This window comes from Gymnoscopelus microlampas (genome assembly GCF_963454915.1).
Source record: "Gymnoscopelus microlampas genome assembly, chromosome: 13".
NCBI classification, from domain to species: Eukaryota; Metazoa; Chordata; class Actinopteri; order Myctophiformes; family Myctophidae; genus Gymnoscopelus; species Gymnoscopelus microlampas.
The window spans coordinates 8,301,243-8,320,039 of NC_139950.1; the positions used below are offsets into that span (position 1 = coordinate 8,301,243).

An 18,797-nucleotide genomic window follows, 5' to 3' on the forward strand; every position below is an offset into this window, starting at 1 on the left:
CTAGCAGATAACGCACGTCTTCGACTTCCCTCCCTCATCTATAAAAAAAAAAGAGAGAAGGATTTTTTTAAGGGATGTACAGAACAATACAGGAGTAATGTGACAAAGGTGTTCTTTAATTTACACTGGCACTAGTTCTCGCGTAGCCAGACTATCACGAGATCTCTGCCTACTGCTGGTGACATCTAAATCCATTTAACGGGGTGGGTTGAACGGCGGTGAAAACCAACGGTAACACACCTAACGCTCACTGCTCTGAAAACCATTCCGGATATACCATCCCAAATGGAGGACCGCCATAGGTTCTGTGAACCTTTTTTTTTTTTTCAAATTGTTTCCATTTTTTATAATAATAATACATATGACCACACTGCTTTTGGGGTATTTTTGTCACTGCATATTTGCACATACGTGAGATTTGTCCTGCATTTACCCATCCTAACTATTAGGAGCAGTGCCAGTGAGCACTATTAGTCGGGGAGCAGTTAGTGGTTAACCCACCCAAATAGCAGATCTGCAAGCTCACAGCGCGGCACGATGTGGCGCTCTGTGAGCTTGTAGAGCGGCACGCTTGTAGACCGTCACGTACCTCCGTCTGCGCCGCCGCCTTCCAGTTTTTTCTTCTCGTCTTCGATGGCCTTCATCTTGGCCTCGTAAACATCAGCCAGCGCTCTCCACTCTTTTCTGTTGTTATTCAACCCATCAAACATGGGCGTGATCTCCTTGTGGAACCTAGAAAACTCCTGCGTGCGGCACACACACACACACACGCGCAAACGCACACCGAACCAGGGAAGGAAAAGAGGTGGGGGAAAGAGAAGGAGAGCGATTGCATGAGATATTTCACTCGTAAATCGAACGGAAAGCACAGAGAGATGGCACATGCACATCCTATGCACTAGAGATGCTGGACAAATGGCAGATCAACTGAGAAAACAGAATAAAGTCCACACACTGGATCCTCAGCTCCCCTTTATTTCTATTGCTGTTCGATGCTTTGATCAAACTATCTTCATTAGGATTGATGAAGATTGTTTGATTGAAACGTCGAACAGCAAAAAAAAAAGAAGTGGTGCTGAGAACCAGCGTGCAGAAGACTTTGTCCTCTTTTAAAGTTAAACGAAAGGACCTCTCTTAAAATGTTCCAAGTAGCTCCTTAGTACCTTGTACACAAAGGAGCAGACGAAATCAATGAAACCGCACTGCATCTTGGGTAGCTCTTCGGCGTGGTTTCTGTCCATCATTGGCTACGGAGAGAGAACAGGATGAAATTGTTGCTTTAAAAAAGGTTACGAGCAAATTGACAACACATGCAATATCTCCAAACCAAACTGAAAGAAATGGTCTTACAATGGGCTGCTGGTCCAGAACGGTCCTCTCCAGATCTCCCTGCTCCCAGAACTCTGCTGCCACCATCAGAGCCACCTAGAACCAACACATCTGTCATGTGTATATAGTGACTCACAGTTTGGCTACCAATGAAATTGTTACAGAACTAGAGGTGCGGGTCGCTACGCGACCCTTCCGTCTAGTCGCTGGCGCGAGGCTCTCGTGTAGTGGGCTGTAGACGTTTTCGACACGCAAACCAAAAGCGAGAGCAACAGCAGTGTTTGTTTCGAGACGCAAACCGAAAACGAAAGCAAACTGAGAGACGGACACATTTCACCCGTTCATCTATCTATCTATTGACACAGGCTCTTGCAGGACCAGAATGTACGGCACAGATTGATGAAGCAGGCCGCTCAGCCCAGCGAGACGGCGTTCGCTGCGTTCAACCCTCCCAAAGAGTCAGACAGACAGTATTTGGATGGGGGGCGGGGTTGCCGGGGTTGCCATGTCCAGGAGTTGTAAGCGTGAAGTGGCGCGTAATTGGTTAGCGAAAGTGCGTCCACGCATGCGCAGTGCGCAGCGTGGTGTTTTTGCATGAAGCTGGTTGCTTGTTGCTCGCGCGCAATCTGGCAACACTGATGCAACCGACGAACGTACAAACATTCTGGCGCATGACTGCAGATTCCAATTGTAAGGTAGATATATTGTCCTAGTGGTTATAGTTTGTTTATTTAGACGGGCACCACATATTAATGAACAATACATATCAAAGTAATGTTAATACACTGGATTTAGCAAATATGCTAAATTGTAATTTAAATTTACAATTACATCTGCAGTCCCCACAAAAAAACATAAAAAACAGCAACAATAGAGTACATTACATTACACAGGGAAAACAAAGCATGAATACAAAAACAGAGGTACGAAACAAAGGTGCAAAGTATATCTATTTATCCCATTTAGGGCTGGAACCCCTATTTGCAACTATACCTTTCAAGACGGGAACCCCTTTTGGGGTTGTTGTTGCTATGTACAGTGTATAGTAACATCATTGTTTTGTATTTTTTTCATAAATATGGAGTATTTCAGAAAACTTAGGTCAAGATTTAGAATCGGCCTCAGGTCTAAATGGGTTAAGGCTAAGACTGAAACTATGTTTTACTTGGCTCATATGCTATTGCACAAAAAAGAATAGCAGCGTTTTAGAGGGCAAAATATATTTGTACACTAAAAGTAAGTTGTGTATAAAGTGCGGTATTACTTTCAAGCAGTACGGGGTACGTTGTCAAATAAAGTGCAGGATAGATTATAGTTTTGTGGGTCATAGGGTTTGACTTGCTTGGGGTGGGGGATCAATGCCTCTGCTTTGATATCCCCTCCCTCTGGTTGTTCATCTGGTGGTTTTTTTTTTTTTTTACAAATCAAACCGTGGTCATAGTGGTCACTGAACACACCTTGCTCTGGACCTCCCATGGCTTACAAATGGCTGACAAGTCACAGGCGGTCATCATCATGGCCCTGTGGAGCACACAACCAAGGTCAGAGGTCAACACACGCTGGGTGACACCAACAATGGAATGTTCAGCCACTGAGATGAGTCCCAAAGGCCTAACTTTAATAACTTTAGCAGCCGTTAGTACAATAAACAATGCTGTTTAAACAGACTACCTTGATTCTCAGAAAAGAGTGTACCTGTATACCATCAATAACTGTAAAAGGAACATGGTCTAGTATGTGATAGTAAGATACTTGCTGCATGCACACAGATACTTTCATCAACAGAGAATGATGATGACGAAACACACGGAAGTAAGAAGAGGGAGGGGGGCATGCGCGTGTGTGTGTGTGTGTGTGTGTGTGTGTGTTTGTGTGTGTGTGTGGGGGGGGGGGTATATGAGTAATTCTCATAACGATGCTAAATGATGTTTGCTTATGGATCTGCCATTTGGAATATTCCAAATATAATTTGGATTTTTTTTTAAATATATATTTTTACAACAAAACTTGTATGTGGGTCCCTGGCTCAAAATATTTTCAGATGGGGGGGTCCACTGCCAAATACAGTCCATATTAATTGGGGAGGGGGGGTCATTGTCATGAAAACATTTGAGAACCACTGGCAAATGAGTATGAGCATGTGACAAATGAAGTCTCTTTGAAATCTTTGAATTAAAGATCATGTATTTACATGATAATTTCCTTCCTGGTTGCATTGTTGGCAACGTAGTCTGTTTTCGCCTTCTCATCCGTCATCGGCTCCGTCTGCTCCACGATCTTCTGGAACATCGTTCTCTTCCTGAAAGATGCGACAAAGCGGAAGGCGTGGGACATTAGTTTGTCTTTCAGAACATGAAGTTCTTGTGCAGATGCGTAGTCTGACGCAAACTGTAAACTGATCCAGAGCGACTTACATTAAGCAAGGCAAACACAAGTTTCTTACTTGAAGTAGAGTGCCAGATCGGTGGCAATAATGCACACTTCAAACAGATGCTGCACCGTCTCAAACTGGCGCTTCTGAAGGCTCTGGAAGATGTTAATATCCTGTGGAGCAATGATAGTGCCATGTTAGTATCGTGATCCACTTGAATGCTGTCTAAATAACATAGAAAGAAAACATTTTGTGATGAAAAAATGATAAAATTGAGAAAACATTTCAGGAAAAAAACAACAAAAAAACATTCACCCAAAACGAGCAATGCAGAAAGGTACTGTAAGCTCTTTTTTATGTCAAGCTTGTATTGCCGAGTATGTATGTATGTTTGTTTTCACTTGTTTGACTGTCGACTGACGTTCATGCTAATGGCATGCAGTGGTATAAAATACATTTACTCAACTACTGTACTTAAGTACAATTTTGAGGTATTGTTTAATTTACTGGAGTATTTCAAATTTGCTTGTACTCCACTACATCTCAGAGGCAAATATTGTACTTTTACTCCACTACAATTATTTGAAAACTAGTTACTTTGTAGATTTTGATTATTATTACAAAACATACCCATTTCAGCCATTTGAAAATGAATCTTCTGAAAATAGCCGATCTACAAGCTCACATCGCGACGCATTGTGAGCTTCGGCTATTTTCAGAAGATTTTTTATACATTTTACATATTTGAAAACTTGTGAAATGGGACATTCTATATAATGAGTACTTTCTACTTTTGGTACTTTAAGTACATTTTGATACCAATACTTTTGTACTTTATTTAATTTAGAATTCCGGACTTTTACTTGTAACAGAGTATTTCTACCATTATAGATGTTTTTCTTAGCTAAAAAAAAAGTACTTTTCCCACCACTGTTAGCATTGAAGATGGGTTCTCCATTGTGCGATAGTCTGAATGAAACCCACCTCGTCTGCCATGAGGGTCTTGCTGAACTCCAGGTGGTGTCTCTCCATGATAGAGGAGCTGTGCAGCTTGGCCAGTGGTGACATACTCCTGCAAGAGAACAACAATAGACAGCGTACTTTAAACAAGGGTCTTCAACAGGGGGGTCCTCAGAGCCGAATCATTGTGTGTTTTTACATTAACATTAACACTCTCATCCCTATTCTGGGGGGCACATTAGCCGAAAATAGCAGATCTACAAGCTCACAACGCGTCGCAGTAGATCTGCTATTTTCGGCAAAGAGGTTTGGTGTAGAGGGGTAAAAAAGCAGACCAATACAGAGCCAAAGGTTTACAAAGTCTTAAGAGTTCAAGTGGTTAAATGTCTGAAAACACACATTTAACTTGAATCCGATTATGTAGTGGGGGTCCCTGCTTCATCTTTCTCTCACATTAAGGGGTCCTTGGACTGAAAAACGTTGAAGACCCCTGCTTTACAACTACGTTTTGCACAACAGCAAACGTCCCCCAAAAATAAAAATATTATATATAAAATATAAATAAATATATAAAAATATTTAATCGCTCCATGTCAATGAACCACATGAACCCTAGCGTCCCTTCCCCATCAGATATGCCCAGTCCATCAAGGTTTTAAATCCTGAACTTAAAACCCCCTTGCTCTACCTGGCTTTTAATCACATTTGAGTCTACATTTGAGTCTATCTAATTTATTTTAACTTTGTATGCGTTTTGTGCGTATATGAGCACACGTGTCACTTGTACAGCATATGTTGATGTCCTGTTTTGATCTTGTACAGCACTTTGATTGTTTTAAATGTGCTTTATAAAGTTTGATTTGATTACTCTGCGCATGTTATAATTGGGCAAACATTCTGCAACAATAGCCGATCTACAAGCTCACAACGGCAAGGCAACATGTTGTGAGCTTGTAGATCAAAGACATTTGGCGTATAGGGAAAATTAGAAGGAAGGGCAAGAGCAGAGCCCTGGGGGACCCTGGGGTAATATTTTTCCGTCTGAAAATGATAAAAAATACTGGCTCTTACTTTGTCTGGTAGAGATTGTTGGTTCCTCTGTGGTCGATATCGTGGCAGAATCCAGCGGAGACCATGGCGAAGGCCTCCAGGTCAGAGTAGTACTTCTTCAGTTTACCTGTCTGTAGGAGGACAGAGAGACGGGCAGAATGTCAGAAATAGAACTGGCAATTCCTTCTGAAGCCCCGCCAGTGTCTTCAGATGGTTTTTGGGGGCCCTAAACATGGTGGGCCCTAAACATGGTGCCCTCTGTTTCGGTCAAAAACACTTAAACCATTGCACCCAGCCAGCAAGATTTGACATCAATAGAAATACTATTAGATTCATGACAAGCCATTGCCTTGGGTAACACAATTATTTATAATTGTGCATAGGGAAATGATAATAATAATAATATTGCATATTAAAACGTCCTAAACCACCTAATAAAGCACATTTGAAGGGGGAAAAAGTGCAAAGAATTGTCAAATTGTTAAACAAAATAAACGGTAGTCACTGTACAATAAAAGAACCAAGCGCTGCTTGGAGCTCAGGGGAGAATCTGGGGGGAATTGCAAGGCCGTAAACAAAATGTTGACTTGTTTAATGCACTGGTTCTCAATGGGGGGTCTGGGGACCCTAAGGGGTCATTCAGGGGGTTCCAGGGGGTCCCCAGCTAAATGATTGATAGTCCCTGGTTGATAGTCCCTGGTACAAATCTACGTACTATGGGTGACCGGGCCTTCTGCTCGGCAGCGCCACGCCTGTGGAACAGCCTTCCTATTGACCTGAGAGCACCACAGACCCTGGACTCTTTTAAAATAGGCCTGAAAACATTTTTGTTTCAGAGGGCATTTTCGTGTTGAATTGTTGTTTAGTCACATCTGTTTTTTAACTTTATAGGATTGATGATGTTTTACCATGTGGCACTCTGAGATTCCTTGTGAATGAAAAGTGCATTACAAATAAAATGTATTATTATTATTATTAAAAACCAAATGGACCTGCTCTACTGCTCTGCCAGTGTGGAATGCCCCTGACCCCATCCCTTAAAATAAATGTGGATCACTGGTTTCCTTCAAAACATCCCTGAAAACGATAGTTATGTATGTAACTACGGTTCTATGAGTCCCGAATGACCGCCAGAGGCGGTGCTTAAAGCACTGAATATTCCCTTAAGCACCTAAGCTCAAATGTCTGACTGTACCCCATGCTGTTTACATTTCTGTGTAATAAAGTATTCAATCAAACAGCTCTGTAACTCTGAGAGTGTACACATGGAACCAAATGGACAGGTCCATTTGGTTCCTCGTCCTACTTGATCATCACACAAACGAATCAAAAGTAGCAGACCAGCGAGCTTGAAACGCTGCGCGAAGCTTGCTTCAAGCTTGCTGATCTGCTACTTTTTTGCTATTTTTGAATTTAAATCCTGAAAAGTAACAGTTTTCGGACATGGTATGAGGTTTTCCACCCGACAGAGAAGAAATGTAAAAAAAAGGCGATGTGACCCCACCCACCATCAGCAGCGTGAACATGGTCTGACCCACGTTGAAGCCATGCCTCCAGTTGTGGTAGGTGATGTCACGGTAGCCCCTGCGCACCGTGTACATCCACCTGGTCAAGATCTGTGGGGCGGGAAATAAAACGTCATCATCCTTAGATTAAAAACACGGAATGAGCGTTGTCAACATGAATCTGTTATGACACAATAGGCTCTATTCACAGCAGCCATATTGTGAAGAAATCCACAGGTGTTACCAATGATACTAATGAAGGCTCTGTTCCAATCTGGTCAAACAGAGTCAGGGTGCTGATATTGTGCATGTTGGCTCACTGGAAACACTTCTTACGGGTGTGTAACTCTGAGAACTCTGAGAACCAAATGGACCCTTACGGGCCCATTTGGTTCCATTTGTACACTCTCAGAGTATGGGGGTCACTGTGCTACACTAAATGGAACAGAGCCTTCATTAGTATCATTGGTAACACCTGTGAAGGAAGTGATACTATGGCTGCTGTGCATAGAGCCTATTGTCGAGACGAGTGTGTCTAATGCATTATTACATTCAACACCTGGAAAATCTGAATATTCTTTGGTCTGGCATGTTGACTGTCAAAACTATACATTAAAATCCTATAGCCGTCTGCTGTGCTACTGTAGGTATACTACATTCAAATATAATGTCAGCACTTCACAGTAAAATCATCGTTGTTAATTCAACTCCAAGAGTGTACAAGTGACTGGGGTCGCAAAATAGCCTCGGCTATAAACCCCATATACAATGCAACGGTTTGTATATGTATAACTTGATACATTTTTTTTTGCATTTTTTTGTATTGTCCCTGTCAAATAAACATATAAATAAAATAAACAACACTGTATACAGTATATACTGTACTAATTTGTGATGGCTTAACCCATTTAGACCGGAAACCCCTATAAGTAGCTATACGTTTCAATCCAGGAACCCCTTTTGGGGTTCTTATTGCTATATACTATATACATGTATAGCAACATATTATTTCTTTTTATTTTGGAATAAATATTTGACTATTAAACTTAGGTCAGGATTTAGAAGGCGTTTTTAGAATCGAAACACACACACACACACACACACACACACACACACACACACACACACACACACACACACACACACACACACACACACACACACACACACACACACAGGGGGGCTGTACCTCTGCAGGAACTTTGAACTTCTCCACCACTCCCAGCTCAAAGTAGCAGCGGATCCCCATCTGGATGAGGTCAAACTCTGACACGGGCAGGTCGCTGAAGTGGAACTCTAGCAAGTCACATTTCTTGGCGTCGGGGATTTTGGCCCTCTGGAGAGAGACGGTCCATACAGTTGATTATACGGTAGCTCCAGTGGTGGAAAAAGTACTCAAATTCTTTACTTAAGTAAAAGTACCAAATACTGCAATATAGAAATACTCTGTTAGGGCGCGCTCCCACCAAAACATGGTCGGCTGCTGTTAAACGCAGGTTGTGCGCGGCCACAGTTTTTTTGCAACCAGCGGATTCTAAAAAAACGGGAGTGACGCGCCTGTCACTCACTTTCAGGACCCTCCCCGTAGCCCGCACCGCCTTCTGCCCATAGCTTCTGCCTTGGGCACCATGGTGCTTCCTGAGTCTTGGCACGGTCCGCCTTCGACTCACCCGATTGGACAGAGGGGGGAAAAGCAGCCCCTGCCTCCAGCATTTATATGCTTCAAATGGAAAAGTCGCGTAGAGCGGATAAACGCAAGGTCTGCGCGACATGCAGAAAGATCCGCTCTTGCGTGAATCCACGCATTTACATTGACAAAGCATTGGCAGATTCCGCCCCAGAGGTAAAATAAAAGTGCGGTGGGAGCGCGCCCTCACAAGTAAAAGTCCAGAATTCAAAATGTACTTGAGTAAAAGAACAAAACTATTGGTATCAACATGTACTTAAAGTACCAAAAGTAAAAGTGCTAAAATGTTTGAAAATAGCAGATCTACAAGCTCACAACACATCGCGATGCGACACGTTGTGAGCTTGTAGATCGGCTATTTTCAAATAGATTATGTATAAAATAGGGCTGAAGTGGTTAATCTATGTTTCATAATATCATAATTGATATCTGAAAAGTAACTAGTAGTAGAAACTAATGTTTTCAAATAATTGTAGTGGAGTAAAAATACAATATTTGCCTCTGAGATTGAGTGGAGTAGAAGAAAAAGTACTGAAAATGGGAAATACTCCAGTAAAGTAAAAAGCATCCTCAAAAGTGTACTTAAGTACAGTACTTGAGTAAATGTACTTAATTACTTTACACCACTTTTTACTTTACACCACTTTTGAACTTACCAACAGTTTGTACATTTCTTTTTGGTCACAGTCCTCTGGAAGACTGCCCATCTTCTCCTGAGTCATCTGTACGAATAAAAAGAATAGGAAGAATCTATTAACCAGTGGTGGAAAAAGTACGGGGGGGGGGGGGCGCATATCATTTTGGGGGACAAAATGGACATGGAAAAGTTGGAGCACCACTGATATAGCAACATACTATTAGCAACAGGACTTACCAGGATCTCCTGGACCATTGCTGGGGTGGCTTTGTTCTGGTAGTTGAGCTGCTCCGCGGTTATGTCTTTACTCCACTCGGTCCTGTTCAGTTTGTCGTACGTGTCACAGCACAGCGTGGACCAGCCCAGAAACTGGGTGAGGGCCTATAAGTACCGGGACAGAATCCATCACAATCCAACTAAATCATACTTTCTTTGTTTCTTCTTCCTTTATTTATTCAGGGAATCCCATTGAGAACAAGCTCTCTTTTTCAAGGACGCCCTGATAACAAAAATACATACTTAATGAGAAACAATAACAAACATTTGAATCACATTACAATGTCACAGATGCAATTAACATAGTGTTACATGAAACAGGTGCTGTCACTACTGTATGTAGTGTGCCCTCAAGAAGCACCCTGAATGTCTCTATTGAGACCAATCGCAAGCGAGGATAGGTATAAAGGAAGTTTACCACACAAGGCCTTATAAATAAATGAAATACAATGTTGCTCTCTACGAACTGCGAGAGATGGCCAACCCACTTTATCATATAAAATACAGTGATGGGTGAGATAATCATCGCCAGTAATAAAACGCAAAGCACTGTGGTAGACTGCCTCTAGAGGCTTCAGTGTGGAGAGTGAAGCATGCATATACTGTCGCCATAGTCAAATACAGACATTATTACAGATTGAACAATAGTCTTTCTGCTGGTAAAAGAAACACAGGACCGGGCAACTGGTGGCGCGGGGGCCCTCGCCTTCACTTAATGCGGCCCGCAGGTTAATACTGATATATTATTGATTTCAGCTGTTACAATTACAAAAATGCAAACATGAACCGCTTTAATTACTTCAGTCTAATTAGTAAGTTAATCAGCTTTAATGACTAGTATAAACATTCTATTGCCTTTTTTATGTCCAATGTATTTGTAAGTTCATAAAGTTAACATAAGTAAAACTAAATGCATTTATAGCACAAAGAAATTATTAGGATTCCAATAGAAAAATAGCAAAAATAGCAGAACTACTAGCTCATAACGCATCGTAGTTAGGCGTTTTGAGCTTGTAGATCTGCTATTTTTGCTACTTTTGTGTGACATAGAATGGCGAGGTACGGCATTAATTCACGAAGAAAGTTAAAATACGGAGATAAGACGTGTCTGCCCAACAGTATATGCAATGTGGCCCTCTGGAGTGAGTGTGGAAATATAGTTGCCTACCCCTGAAGTTGCCTACCCCTGAACTAAATGATTGCAGTCGGTGGGGTGTATATCGTTGCTGTATAATTCCAATACAATAGTTTTGTCAGAAACACAAATATTGTGTATACTACCGCCATAGTATTGTTTAACATTGGGTTCATTCATACTTCTGTAACTTGCTCGTCGTTGTCTTCGAACGGTTTGCCATCTTTCCTGTTGAAGAAAGTGGCGATGCCGACTATCTCTTCCTTCTTGTTGACAATGGGCAGAGAAAGGACGTTCTTTATCTTGAAGCCGGTCTCATCCACAGCGTCTTTCTGAGAGGCACAGTAAATTAAACATTAAGTTGTCACCCTTTAAAAGTCTCATAATGACTCAGTAAGAATCAAATAACCACTTAAAGGGATAGTTCACCCAAAAACATACTTTTTTCTATCGATTAGTCACCCCTTGGAGACTTGAATTCATGGATATTTTTTAGTTTTTGTCGCATTCCTAAGCCAATAATTTGATGACCAGCGGACCGGTAGGGCAGGCAGCGGTACCGGTAGGAGACACAACGGAGACTCTTTGTGTCTCCTACCGGAACCACTGCCAGTCATCAAATTATTGGCTTAGGAATGTGACAAAAAACATATCCATGAATTCAAGTCTCCGTGGGGTGATTAATCGATAGAAAAGAAGTATTTTTGGGGGTGAACCCTTTACAGCCTTATATACTTTGTAAAGTTCAAGTTCATGTGGTTAAGTGTTTTTAGATGGTAAAATGGTACATCAGTGGAAGTCATCTCACCTGAAATGTGAAGTACTCGTCGTCAGCGACATTCATCATGTTGCAGATCTGAGAGGGAGACATTAGGTGGACGGACACTGCAGTTATATACCTGAAGTGTCTTATATCTTATTTTATTCAAAAATAGCAGATATACTTATCTGCTATTTTCTAAAATAGCAGATAAGATCTGCTATTTTAGAAAAAACGTGAACAATATGCAAATCATAAATATATAATTTTTTAAGAGAACATTTGTAAGTCAACTCTTTGCTTCTGGGGGGTCCCTGGAACAAAATGTTTTTAGATGGTGGTCCGCGGTCAAATTCATGTCATTTTGGGGGTCCTTGACATGAAAAAGTTTGAGAACCAATGTTTTACACAACGTTTTGAATACAATGGGTACAACAAGAGCAGAACTTACAAATCCTTGCTCGGCCACATATGTTGGTAGTCCACTGACCAGGGCCCAGTGGTCAGCAGGAGGGTTTCTGTGGGACGGATGAAGTCACAAAGAAACACACGTACTTAGATGTAGATCCGCTGTCAATGAATTTCCTATTCATGTGTGATCTGATAGTGTACGGTTATACTACGGTAACATACAGCATGTTATGCTACTCACGGGATGACCTTGATCTCCTCTTTCTCCGTTTCCAGTAGGTAATCAATGATTTTGTAGAAGACGACTTCCTAAAAAGATTAAAAAATATATCGGATTATTATAAATGTTGAAAATGTGTGTATGTCCTATTGTGCGATTTGTGAATCAGTGTGAAAGGAGCCCTCCCCACACTAGCGCCGTTTCCTAAACAAACAACACACTATGTAAAATGATGACGTTTTAGTAACACTGTTCCTGCTGTTCTACATACTGTACAGCAAACCAGGTGAATAAATCACAGATTGAGGCTTTAACCTTTGCTTTTATATGAAATATCCGAGACTATTAAGATGTCGAGGAAGATGTTTCTGAACATAATTGCTAGTTCGGCCACTTCAAATGCTCTAACCTTGCCTGAAGAAGGTTATCAGTGACCGACATGTTGCTTCTTTGAATAAATCGTTGTTCCCGTGCAGTTCGGCAGTGTGCAAGCGTATTAATGTTATGTTAATGGCCGCGTTTCCCAAACGAATTTGAGCTCCTGCGTAGCCTAGAAGCTGCGTAGGTGCCTCCACGCATCTGCGCAGTAGCAACCTCGCTGCGCACTATCTTCGTTAGTAGCAGCTGTGTGTGCCCAACGTCTCATCTAAATTGGCTTCAGTAGACACCATCTTCGTAGGTTCCGTTTCGTCTGTGCTAAAACTACATTCGTGAGGCAGCATGCACGTGAAGAGATCCTGGACGTAGCCTACGTAAAGCCTACGTCAACTACGTAGTGCTATCCTACTATAGTTTAAACACCCTTTGCTTACATATATCTATATATACAGGATTTTGCAAAAATACTAAGATAAAGTCGCACCTTTATCTAACTTACCTTTATATGAATTGGACACTTACATTTTTATAGGTACATTCTGTAATGTATTAAAATGCATTTTTTTAAGGTGACATTTCAATGATCTTAAATAAACACTGCGGCCATTGTTCGCCGTTCAAAAAAATTCAGAGGATAGAGGGGGCGTCCCCCTGCATGATTGACAGCTTAACGCGTAACGGGCGACGCCTCCCCAAAAAAACAGACATATATACAACAAACACACTGCGACATGCCGTGTTGATAGCTTGCAGATCTGTTATTTTGGGTAGGGCGAGCGGCTGCAGTGCTTCGTCCTCTATGCATGAACCCGAAGTTTACAAATCGTACTCTCACGGATAATCCGATCATCTAATAAAAATATTAAGCACATGCCAAGTTAACTAAAGGTATATAAATGATGCTGAGCTAAATATGTTTCCTTAATTTCGAAGTTTTATAGTTAAACGTTATGATGAAAGTGCAGTTCCTCTCACAAAGTGACAGCTGTTGCGCTCGGCGAGCGCAACAGCTCGCCATGTTTATGAATGGTTAAAACATCTTTTGAAAATAGACACGTTGTGAGCTTGTAGATCTGCTATTTTCAAAAGATGTTTTAACCATTCATAAACATGGCGAGCTGTTGCGCTCGCCGAGCGCAACAGCTGTCACTTTGTGAGAGGAACTGCACTTTCATCATAACGTTTAACTATAAAACTTCGAAATTAAGGAAACATATTTAGCTCAGCATCATTTATATACCTTTAGTTAACTTGGCATGTGCTTAATATTTTTATTAGATGATCGGATCATCCGTGAGAGTACGATTTGTAAACTTCGGGTTCATGCATAGAGGACGAAGCACTGCAGCCGCTCGCCCTTTTACGCACCGGCCCGGCCCGGCCGTAATATATATATGTATATATATATGTATATATATATATATACATATATATATACATATATATATACATACACATACACACGTGTGTGTGTGTGTGTGTGTGTGTGTGTGTGTGTGTGTGTGTGTGTGTGTGTGTGTGTGTGTGTGTGTGTGTGTGTGTGTCGGTCTTTTCATAGATTTCATTGAACGATGGGTGTTACACGCGGCCCAGGGCGCTCGTTACAAAATGCTTCGTAGGACAGTACTCCCCTCCTACTGTGGGCGGGGAGTATGCTGCGCGCATTCTGTCTCACGAATGTACTTTTACCACAATCGCAGCCAGTTTAGATGGCACGCAGGGGCACAACCACCTGCTACTAATGAGGGTAGAGCGTAGGTTTGGCCGAGTCCCAGCTGTGTAGGAGACGCTTGCGCAAGCTGCGTACGGCCACGCATGACCTGAAATCTACGTGCCTGCTGAGGTACTGCGAAGCATGTGACGTCACACGTTAGACCCGTCGTCGGACCTGCGACGATGCTCTACGCACGAGCTCTTTGGGAAACCCGGCCAATGTGCACTTGTTTGCCTACGCACCTGCTTTTAAAGTCGTTATTATAGGTGTGCGAAGGTTTTTCTAAACAAATGCTCTAATCTTAAAATAATGAACAAAACTAGCCTATCTACGAGCTCTCAATACATTTAGAGCTTGTAGATAGGCTATTTTTGGTGCGCAACATGCTGACTTCTATGGAATCCAGAGAAATCCAGAGAACTTTAATCCATGCAGACTGTTGGCTTCGCCCAATTTTCAAATTCTTCCGCCAAACTGTCTGTACATCAGAAGCGCTGAAAATGCATAGAAAATAAAGTCCTTTTCCTTTTTTGTAGTGGCGTAACTAAGTCCTACTGTAAATGAAATCAGTTGAAGCCTATCTAGGTTGCCGTTTAGCGGAAATGGAAATTCAAATATATTTTATTCATTTATTTTAAGATATATTTATGTGAACGGAAATGACAAAAAAAAGATTGAAACGTCTCTTACGTTTATCTGCTGCTTTTGGCGCTTTTTTTGTGACGCAATCCACACGTTTTCTGGGGCATGGTGCGCATCACTTCCTGTCGATTTGATCAGGTATAAGGGATCAAATCGACAGGAAGTGATGCCCACCATGCCCTAGGAAACTTGTGGATAGCATGATCAAGTAAGGCGCTAATAGGCTCTATTCACAGCAGCCATATTGTGAAGACATTCACAGGTGTTACCAATGATACTAATGAAGGCTCTGTTCCATTCCGGTCAAACAGAGTCAGGGTGCTGATGTTGTGCATGTTGGCTCACTGGAAACACTCTGCTACACCAGTGGGTCTACAGTTGGGGTCCAGGGACCCTCATGGGCTTCCAAATGGCCCCTTACGGGTGTGTAACTCTGAGAGTGTACAAATGGAACCAAATGGACCCGTAAGGGTCCATTTGGTTCCATTTGTACACTCTCAGAGTTATGGGGGTCATGGAAACCACTGTGCTAGACTAAATGGAACAGAGCCTTCATTAGTATCATTGGTAACACCTGTGAAGGAAGTGATAATATGGCTGCTGTGCATAGAGCCTATTTACGAAAAAAAAACACAACAAGTTGAAATATGGAGATAAGTGATTTCTGCCCGACAGCAACTCTGGTGGTGTGATGTCATGTAGTGCGGGAATCAGCAAGGCAGGAATTTCATGGAGGCCATGGGGCTTCCGTGCCCCTTCAGTCTGGCCCTTATGCCCTTCAAAAACGGGTATGCCCCTGGGCCCACAGTAGCAACGATGCCCCGCCTGCACTGTCGCAGCTGATTTCACCTTTTTATCCTCTACACAAAAGGTTGAACTACTACTACGTGAACAACCTTCCTGGCCCGGATGTCATCGTAACTACAGACTCTGATGTCACACAGTGTTCTTACTCTGCCGTCAGGCGTCTTGGGTCCCTTGTAGGGTTCCTGGTCTCCTAGTTTGATCGCCCATTCATCAAAGAATTCCTATCAAACAAAAAGGAGAGACTCGTCATTTCCACGTCCATTGCAATATCATCAACCACTTAAAATACTCTTGGTGCACGCCGAATGGCGAAAAATAGCCGATGTACAAGCTCACGATGCGTCGCGATGTGACGCGATGCGAGCTTGTAGAGCGGCTATTCGGTAGTACTCTATTAAAATGTTTGTGTAGAGTATAATATGTACTACTAGACAGAAGTAAAATGTTTGTGCGCGACACCTTTTCTTTGGTCATGTCCAGGAGTCCCACGGAGTATCGCTCACACTTCAGGTATATTCTCACGGTGTACAAAGCCTTGTGAAACTGTCTCTCGATGTCCGTCAGCTCCTCAAACACCTTGCTGGCCGACCACAGCAACACCTACGGCAAGGGAAAGAATCGCGGGTTGAAACACCAAAACATTTTTGTTGGCCAAAAAGCAAATACTTAGGGATAGTTCACCTAAAAATAATCTTATTTTCTATCCCCAATTGCCCCATGAAGCCTTGAATTCATGGAGATTTTTTTTGTTTTTGTCGCATTCCTAAGCCCATAATTTGATGACCGGTGGAAAGATGCTAATGTCTCTGGTAGGAGACTCAAAGTCAAACTTTGTGTCTCCTACCGGAGCCACCGCCGGTCATCAAATTATTAGCTTAGGAATGCGACAAAAACTAAAAGATCTCCATGAATTCAAGTCTCCATGGGGTGTGTAATCTATAGGGAAGAAAAAGTCATTTTGGGAGTGAACTATCCCTTTTTAAAGGGGTATTTGACTGGGGTCATACTCATTTTAACATCAATTTTGGCTTTAAAACAAACAAACACAATTGAAACAAATAAAGTAAAATGGGGGGGAAAAAAGCAATTGAACAATTACGGTCCCCTAACCTAACGCATTAGAAGGACAATATCAGTCACTAGAAGCAGGGACGTGTGTTTTCAAAGAGTCCAACATGGTTAACATGGAGTTCGAACTTATATAGGAGGGGAGGGGGGGGGTGTGTGTCTGATCTTTTATTTGCTTTACCTGGCTTCTCCTGGACTCTACGTCCCACATGTATGTAGTGTAGGCCTGGAGGATCATCACGCCAGCAAAGTTCAAATATTTGTTGAAGAGCTGCAATAGATTCAGGAGAGAAAGAAAATCAGGTTGGTTTATCACTTCAATTCAATCTGGGAACGCATCTCTGTCGTTTTAGATCTCTTTGGCTGTTCAAAAATAGCAGATCTACAAGCTCATAGGGTGCCGCGCTATGAGCTTGTAGATCTGCTATTTTTGAAAAATCGTGAACATTTTTGCAAATCCTGGAACAACATATGTTATGTTTTTATTTCGGTGATTATTGAAACCATTGATATAGTTCAGCGGTTCCCAAAGTCCAGGGGTCTTTGAGGGGGTTCCAAGCAACATTATTGATAGTTAAGTAGAACCAAATGGATCAGATGATCTGTATACTCTGAGAGTGTACAAATGGAACCAAATGGACCCTTATGGGTCTGTAACTCAGAGTGTACAAATGGAACCAAATGGACCCTTATGGGTCTGTAACTCTGAGAGTGTACAAATGGAACCAAATGGACCCTTATGGGTCTGTAACTGAGAGTGTACAAATGGAACCAAATGGACCCTTATGGGTCCATTTGGTTCCATTTGCACACTTTCAGAGTTATGGGGGTCCGTGGCCTAATTGCATACCAAACTTGTGGTCCTTGAAGTTCATTAAAAAGAAAACATTTGAGAACCACTGATGTAGTTCTTAAGTTTAACCCCTTACTGGCCTGTACCACAAAGAGGAAGTAACAGGATTATGAATGGATGGTCATAACAATGACCCCAATCACTGAGTTAATCGTATGGGTCAGAGGCAGGAAGCCGGTGGGTTAACCCGTTCAATCCGGCAAAAATAGCAGATCTACAAGCTCATAGTGCGGCACCGAGTGTTTGTAGATCTGCATTTTTTTTTTATTGTGAAAAGTTGCGCAAATCTTTGAATATATATATTTTTAAGCGGACATTTGTAACTCAAATCTTTGCTTCTGGTGGGGGTCCCTGCCACAAAATGTTTTACAAATGTTCACTTTTAAAAATATTATATTCAAAGATTTTGCACACATTTTCACAATTTTTCAAAAATAGCATTTAGTGTAGCACAGTGGTTCTCAAACTTTTTAATTTCAAGGACCCCATAACTCTGAGAGTGTACACATGGAACCAAATGGACCCGGGAGGGTCCATTTGGTTCCATTTGTACACTCTCAGAGTTACACCCTCTCAAGGAACCATGAGGGTCCCTGGACCACACTTTGAGACCCACTAGTATTTCTAGTGAGCCAACATGCACAATATCAGCACCCTGACTCTGTTTGACCAGAATGGAACAGAGCCTTCATTAGTATCATTGGTAACACCTGTGAAGGAAGTCAGAAGAGGCCCAATTTTTCTCCAAAATGGCTGCTGTGCATAGAGCCTCGTGAGCTTGTAGGTAGGTTGACTATTTTCAAAGCCAATGTATAAAGCGTTAAAGTGTTGATTCATTTTGCATGAGGGCCCCCAGGAACCTCCGTTTACAGCCGTTTACCCAAAGCCCTTTGGCTTTGGGTAAACGGCTGTTGTTTTTAAATGTTCTATATAAATAAGTAGTGGTGGAAAGTAACCAAGTACAAGTAAAGTACATTTACTTAAGTACTGTACT

At 41.9% G+C, this 18,797-nt stretch overlaps 2 protein-coding genes across 2 annotated transcripts in view; both read right to left on the reverse strand.

Moving 5' to 3' along the window:
- The window catches only part of LOC311058907 (myoferlin-like), a gene marked incomplete at its 5' end in the record, with an annotated part of 235,365 nt that overhangs the window by 44,907 nt on the left and 171,661 nt on the right, over window positions 1-18,797 (reverse strand). The gene's annotated exons all lie outside the window — the stretch shown is intronic.
- The window catches only part of LOC311058191 (cone cGMP-specific 3',5'-cyclic phosphodiesterase subunit alpha'-like), a gene marked incomplete at its 3' end in the record, with an annotated part of 25,335 nt that continues 6,538 nt past the window's right edge, over window positions 1-18,797 (reverse strand). Inside the window, exons 5-24 of the mRNA XM_084075555.1 lie at window positions 17,132-17,221; window positions 16,342-16,482; window positions 16,029-16,103; window positions 12,363-12,430; window positions 12,162-12,228; window positions 11,759-11,806; window positions 11,133-11,282; window positions 9,777-9,920; window positions 9,559-9,624; window positions 8,405-8,551; window positions 7,219-7,326; window positions 5,732-5,841; window positions 4,685-4,772; window positions 3,773-3,873; window positions 3,521-3,628; window positions 2,787-2,850; window positions 1,351-1,425; window positions 1,164-1,247; window positions 590-743; window positions 1-38 (exon numbers count right to left, since the gene is read on the reverse strand). Of these exons, the coding sequence (XP_083931681.1) occupies window positions 1-38; window positions 590-743; window positions 1,164-1,247; window positions 1,351-1,425; window positions 2,787-2,850; window positions 3,521-3,628; window positions 3,773-3,873; window positions 4,685-4,772; window positions 5,732-5,841; window positions 7,219-7,326; window positions 8,405-8,551; window positions 9,559-9,624; window positions 9,777-9,920; window positions 11,133-11,282; window positions 11,759-11,806; window positions 12,162-12,228; window positions 12,363-12,430; window positions 16,029-16,103; window positions 16,342-16,482; window positions 17,132-17,221 (1,926 nt within the window). The remainder of the gene's footprint in view (window positions 39-589; window positions 744-1,163; window positions 1,248-1,350; window positions 1,426-2,786; window positions 2,851-3,520; window positions 3,629-3,772; window positions 3,874-4,684; window positions 4,773-5,731; window positions 5,842-7,218; window positions 7,327-8,404; window positions 8,552-9,558; window positions 9,625-9,776; window positions 9,921-11,132; window positions 11,283-11,758; window positions 11,807-12,161; window positions 12,229-12,362; window positions 12,431-16,028; window positions 16,104-16,341; window positions 16,483-17,131; window positions 17,222-18,797) is intronic.